The sequence below is a fragment of the Chaetodon trifascialis genome, chromosome 10, assembly GCF_039877785.1.
Source record: "Chaetodon trifascialis isolate fChaTrf1 chromosome 10, fChaTrf1.hap1, whole genome shotgun sequence".
In the NCBI taxonomy this organism is placed as follows: domain Eukaryota; kingdom Metazoa; phylum Chordata; class Actinopteri; order Chaetodontiformes; family Chaetodontidae; genus Chaetodon; species Chaetodon trifascialis.
Genome location: NC_092065.1, coordinates 5,915,474 through 5,921,755, shown reverse-complemented (window position 1 = coordinate 5,921,755; position 6,282 = coordinate 5,915,474). Strand labels below are relative to the sequence as shown.

Sequence of the window (6,282 nt, the reverse complement as noted above, 5' to 3'; positions counted from 1 at the left end):
TGTAAGGTGTCTGTGTGGATTTTTTTTTGGGGGGGGGGGCTGTTGTAGTTTTACTTTTGAGCATTTAAAATACTGCTCAGTGTACTGCTTTTGGAGTTAGGACTAGAAGACAGAGAAGGTCACTGATCAGGTAAGATAAGATATAACTTAACTGATCCCATGCTGGGGATATTAAGTTGCTACAGACAGCAGTAATAGCAAGAATAAAGGAGACGTAGAAAAGATTCAAAATAAAAAATGAACTATGTATATTATATACAAAAAAGTGTATAAATAAAAAGTTGCCTCTAGAAGGATGGCTCAGTTTCTCAGTGGAAAATTTTGGATTTCACATGGTAGAATATGGATAATAAAAATACAGTGTTTTGCACAATTGCACAGTACATAATATATAACAGTAGAAACAACAATATAGGCACAGTAAATATATATATATATATAATATCGCACAAGAAATGTGCACAGATGTAGCGGATATTAGCTAAATCTTAAACATAAATAACAAATACACATAATTCCTTATTGATTTGTTACAGTGGATATTATATCTAACCTACTGAGGCCATGTCCTTTATTTTAAAACTTAATTGTAGGTAGTTTATAGGCTACTTCTAGTACTTTATTTTAGTAGTCCACTACTAAATTAAGGCCAACAAAAAAGAAGATTCAAGTAAATAAATACATTAAAAAAAAAAAAAAACTAATAAAAAAAGATACAGACATTAAAAGGCTATTTTCTTTTTTTCCTCAGGAAGGGAGTGCTGCATTGAAGGACTTGAAGTCATGACCTTAGTATTTTTAAAATCTTGACTATCGCCATGCTGCTCTTTTGCATACATTTTGAGCACAGAATGGGCCTTTTAACGCTGCTCGGGTTTTTTTTTCCCCCTGGTGCTGCAGCAGTAGACAGAGATACCTTTGAAAACAGAACTGACTCAAACCTGGCTCACAAACAGAACTGAAGAGCTGGTGCCATTTTACAGTGTCCAGTTAAAACACACGTTTGAGCATAAAAGTTAAGTCTTGGCCCATAAAAACAATCTGAATTCCATGTGAGTGTGGTTGAAATCTCCGGAAAAGTATGTCAGCTCTTGAGTTAAAACATTTTCGGTCGAATGCATTTTTAACTCTAGAAGCCCCAGTGATTTAGTATGATAATACCTGTGGACATGGCCTTTTATTTTTGGTTAGCAGTTTTGACCCTTCGCACTTGCCGTAGTCAGAGCCATTGTCATGGCGCCTGTCATCTGACTCAAAACTTTTGACGTGACAAACTTTTTGAACCGATATGCCTGTCACTCTACGGACAACTGGGTTAAAACAGTGTCGGACATTAAATGAAAAGAATGCAAACGACCGTCGCGAAGATGTAAATGTTTCTGCGTGCTAACGTTGACCGGTGCAAAGATGCACCGCTAGTGGCTAACGATAATTAAGCTAGCCACTTTCAACAAGTTAGCTAGCTTAGCTAAACTTTTAGCTGGAGTTTTGTTGTCGAAGGGATTTCAGATGCCGTGACGGACAGTAAACCAACTACGAGTTATTAAAGTGCCTGTTTTTTTGTTTATCTTTCTTGGCAAAATGTGTCGTTTTCTACGCTACTGTGTCAGCCACTGCCTTCATACCGCGATGACCCGGCTGGAGGAGGTCAACGGGGATGTGAGCGTGTGGTCGTCTGTGCGGTGGCTGGGCTACCTGTCCGGCATCAACCTGCTGGTCGCTCTGTGTTTGGGGCTGTATGCCCGGTGGGAGAGGACCGCGGAGACCATTCTTCTTGTCATCTTCATTTTGGCTCTGATTGTCATCGGACTAGCGAGTATAATGTACTACTACTTCAGCATGGAGAGGGTCAGCTTCAGCCTCCTCCACCCGTGGCTCGGCTTTTTGCTGGGGCTGTTGTGTTTCCTAAACAGCCCCGACTTGGAGAACGACCTGAAGGAGAAGGCGGCCAATTACATGCTGCTGGCCAGTGTGGCTCTCAGGACGCTGTGGTCGCTGCTGGACCGACTCTTTGGATGTACCAGGTACCGTCCTGCCTTCCTCACCTCGGCGGAGCGGCTGGAGCTGGCTGGCTTTGCCACCGCCAGCACGGCGCTGCTCATCCAGAAGTCCTTGAGCGTGATGGTGCTGGTGGTGGCGCTGGCCACTGTCATGGTTGCCCTCCGGATGAAGGCCCTCCTGGCTCTGCCCAACTTAGTCTGCTTTGCCGTCATCACCGCCGTGCTGTTCTTCAAGTCTCTGGACATCACCACCAACCCGTTCGCCCTCGCCTGCTTCTTCAGCCAGCTCATCTGCGACCCTCTGCTGGATGTCTACTTCAGCGGCCTCTCTGTGACCGAGCGCTGGCAGCCTTTCCTGGTGTGGCGGGGTCTGTGGCGCCGGCTGTCCCTCCTGCCTCTGCTGGTGGTGGAGGTGACCTTCATCATTCTGGCGTCCCGGAAGCTGAAAGACCTGGACCAGTGGTACCTGATGATCCCAGGCTTTGTGGTCTGCGTGCTGTTCTGGGCCATCTGCCACATGGTGTTTGTCATCACAGTGTGGGGCTTTCACACCAAACTCAGTGACTGCCAGAGGGTGTGCCTGTCCCAGGGCTCCGATGGCAACGGCCTGGACAAGATTATGGCCTCAAAGGGCATGAGACATTTCTGCCTCATCTCTGAACGCCTGGTGCTCTTCACGCTGGTGTCAAGTGTCGCCGTTTCTGCTTTTTGTTGGCAGGTAGGGACAGCCAGACAACATGTGTCTTATCCTTTTACAGAGAAATGCCTCACGAGATCAAGCGTATATCACAGGGATCTGTGGCTCCAACGTGCTGGAAATGTGGAAATACTGTGAGCACAAGAAGAAAGATATTTGGGATGTAACAGCAGTGAATCACCTTGAGGCACATCAACACACATCTGTAATTCTTTATTTGCAATCAAGCTCCCACTTATTTACTACATGTACATGACAGTATTTCATCCATAGTGTCCCCTGAAGACATGCATATTTGTATTCCCAGTTGTATCTGCAGCATTTTGCTTCATGTGCCACACTCCTGTCAGTTTATGTAAACTAGTCAACTGACCCATGAATGTGCTCTGCAGGGCTCCAGCAGTATCTTTGTGAGCGTGTGTCTGCTTGTCCTGCCCCTGGAGTCTCTCTTCCACGGGCTTTTCCACGAGCTCGGGAGCAGCCTGGGAGGAACCTGTGTGGGCTACGCCGTGGTCATCCCCACCAACTACTGCAGGTAGCGTGTAATGCATAACTGCTGGCAAACAAATACCAGCCTAATGTTGGTAGACTGTATGGCCTTACCAGACTATTAGTCAATAACAATACACATATGTATGATGGCAACTAAAAGGTAAATATCAGAATATTCTCCAGTTTTAAATCAGTATTTTCTGTTTTTCCTGATATGTGCATCGTGCCACAAAATGCAGTAAATCTGCATTCCTGCAATAAGGCTAAATATTTCAAACCAAGGCGTTGGTCGGTAAACATCCCCTGACCTGCGCTGAATGACGGATCTTAACAGACACGATTCTCTCACTCTCACTCTCCCCCTTCCCCTCCCAGTCCTGACGGTCAGCCCATGCTGCTGCCTCCGGACCAGGTGCAGGACCTGAACAGGCGCTCGACGGGCATGTTGAACAGTGTGCAGCGCTTCTTCGCCCACCACCTCATTGAGACTTTTGGCTGCGACTACTCCACCAGCGGGGTGACCCTGGAGGCTCTGCAGGCCAAGATCAAGGCCTTCTTGGAGCTTCGCACGGCGGACGGTCCTCGCCACGACACCTACGTGATCTTCTACAGCGGTCACACTCACCGCTCTGGGGAGTGGGCGCTGGCAGGTGAGAGGGGCTTCGAGTCGAAGCTGATACGATTAGTAAGGGTTGATTCATGGATCATTTGAACAGTAATATAATTAGAATATAAGAAGTTAGGCTGCATAATTGATTGTATAATGATTGTAAGCATGATTTTCCCTTCAGAGTTAATGACGCTTGATCAGATGCGGTGTTGTATGAGTGTTTCTGTGCATCAAATGAACTGCTGTATTTTGGCTGCAATTCATATTGTTTTTGTTATGTGCTGTGATGCATCATTATAATATTACTCCACATGAATACCTTTGTTTTTTAAAATGTTTCAGAATTAGTCACACAACCCAAGCTACTCAACCCATCTGCTGTGGAAGGGTGTAAGACAATCTTGACCATAACAACAAGACATTTTAGTAATTTTCTAGAAGATAAAACCTTCCACCTAGTTAATTAAATTAGTAAATAAAGAAAAAAATAGTTTTAATGTAGATGAGGTGAGAAAAGTCACTCATAAGTTGAGAAACATCTGCAATCTTAATGATGATTCTATGGTCACTCTTTGCAGCTAGTGCACTTCTTACTGTTTAATTTTTATGAATCAGAGAATGTGGATGTCGCTCTCTTCATGCACGCTTTGTTTCTGTGTGGTCTGTGTTCATCGTCAGGGGGAGACACTCTCCGTCTGGATCACATCTTGGAGTGGTGGAGGGAGAAGAACGGCAGCTTCTGTTCGCGCCTCATCTTTGTGCTCGACTGTGACAACTCGATGCCGTGGGTGAAGGAGGTCAGGAGGGTGGAGGGCCTGTACGTGGCCGTGCAGGGAGCGGCGCTCGCTCGGGTCGCGGACGTCGAGCTGCAGGACCTCCCGCAGCTCGGAGACTTCACCTCGCAGTGGGTGGAGTACAACTGCAACTCGAACAGCAGCATCCAGTGGTGCGAGAGGGGCAGGCCAGTTTCCGCCGCTTACGGCATCTCCAAGCACTGGAGCGACTACACGCTGCACCTGCCGACAGGAAGTGATGTCACCAACCACTGGAGCGCGTACTTCCCGCGGATGACGTACCCAGTGGTGCAGTTGGCGCTGTGGTGCGGCAGCCTGAACCTGCTGTGGCTCTGTGGCGCCTGCCTGCGGTGTCTCAAGAGAGTCAAACTCAACTGGTTTCCACCAGGGATACTGGACACCGGCCAAGGCTTCAAACTGGTCAGATCATAGAAACATGAACAAGGGCTATTTTTATTTTCAGAATATGTTTGGACAGAATATCGTCTAAAAGTCAATGAGTTTCATTTGACCTGAAAATAGGCAGCTACTGGATTGTAAACTCGTCGCTAACCAGTATCCTGATATTTGCTCCAAAACTAATCACTTGGTTACTGATCCATTTCGAAGTTTGTCCTTTTAGTACCAGTTTTTATAGTCTTTGCAAATTCCTCTATTAATGTTTTTAGCTTTGATTCAAAGATCTTAACATCCCGTCACAGACAGGTCAATGTGGCGGATGAGACTGAGCACACTGACACTATTTTGCACATTTTTGCATCGTATTTACTGTTCGATCTGATTCCAGCTTGATTTTAAGAACGTTCATGTTGTGCCTATTGACCCTAAAACTACCAAATGACCCCCAGCTCCCTAAGCTGGGCTTTTTAACCTTAAACCAAAGTGGCCATGGTACAGTGCAGAGGAAGATCTCAGGCATAAGTCATATTTGATGTGTTCCTAGAGCTCAAAACTTTAATATTGTTCTTGTATTTTGATTCTGAAATGATTCCTGTTGCTGTTCTCCACTATATACTTCACACCAAGCTTAGAATACTCAGCACGCTGCTTTGTGTCTGTTGCAACAGCATTTTCTAAATCTTGTAGGGGTTATTTTAAAATACACTCCAGCTGCTTCAGGGAGTACAGACAGGGTTTTTTTTTGAGAAACCTGTACTGATGAATGCACTATAAACGGAGACGTGTGACAACTGCCAGGAATGAAATGCATCACGTGAGGAGATTCATTTCCTTCCTGGACTTTATTGCAGTTTACTGGGCTATGCAAGTTTATTCTTATCAGTTGTATGTGTTTGCAGAAGGGATTTGTCGGAAGAAAATCAGGTGAAAGACGGATGAAACTATGCAATAAAGGAGAAATGAACCTTTGCTTCTTAAAATGTGCGTTTAATGGGCTCCTCATTGGTTACATTCCAGCATCAACTAAATTAAACAGGTTATTTCATTTCAACAAACACAAATGGAAACGCACTTGGGTGAAAGTCCTCATATGTCCTTGAATGTTTCCTGGAAAGAATCATGTCTTACTGAGGGGAAAACAGACACTCAAGCAACTATTTATTCTTCAGTTATTAAATTTTTGTCTTCATATTTGTTGAATTGTGTGCTTGTCAGACAATTTTAACATATTTGCATGTTCAACTTACCACACCTCCAAGGAAGCCAGGAGGTATTTACAGAACAGAACAA

At 45.0% G+C, this 6,282-nt stretch overlaps 1 protein-coding gene across 1 annotated transcript; it reads left to right on the top strand.

Annotated features, from left to right (window-relative positions):
• The first annotated feature begins 1,221 nt into the window (after positions 1–1,221).
• Positions 1,222–5,967, top strand: LOC139337236 (transmembrane protein 168-like). The gene is made up of 4 exons (XM_070971743.1): positions 1,222–2,718; positions 3,090–3,232; positions 3,565–3,839; positions 4,478–5,967. Exons 1-4 carry the CDS (start codon positions 1,582–1,584, stop codon positions 5,023–5,025), a joined length of 2,103 nt encoding a protein of 700 aa, XP_070827844.1. The 5' UTR covers positions 1,222–1,581; the 3' UTR covers positions 5,026–5,967.
• Positions 5,968–6,282: the final 315 nt, after the last annotated feature.

Excerpts from the sequence above, each read along its gene's own strand:
- LOC139337236 (XM_070971743.1), top strand. The coding sequence starts at position 1,582 with ATGTGTCGTTTTCTACGCTACTGTGTCAGCCACTGCCTTCATACCGCG. Across the intron at positions 2,719-3,089 it reads TTTCTGCTTTTTGTTGGCAG|GGCTCCAGCAGTATCTTTGT; the intron begins GTAGGGACAGCC and ends TGTGCTCTGCAG. Across the intron at positions 3,233-3,564 it reads ATCCCCACCAACTACTGCAG|TCCTGACGGTCAGCCCATGC; the intron begins GTAGCGTGTAAT and ends TTCCCCTCCCAG.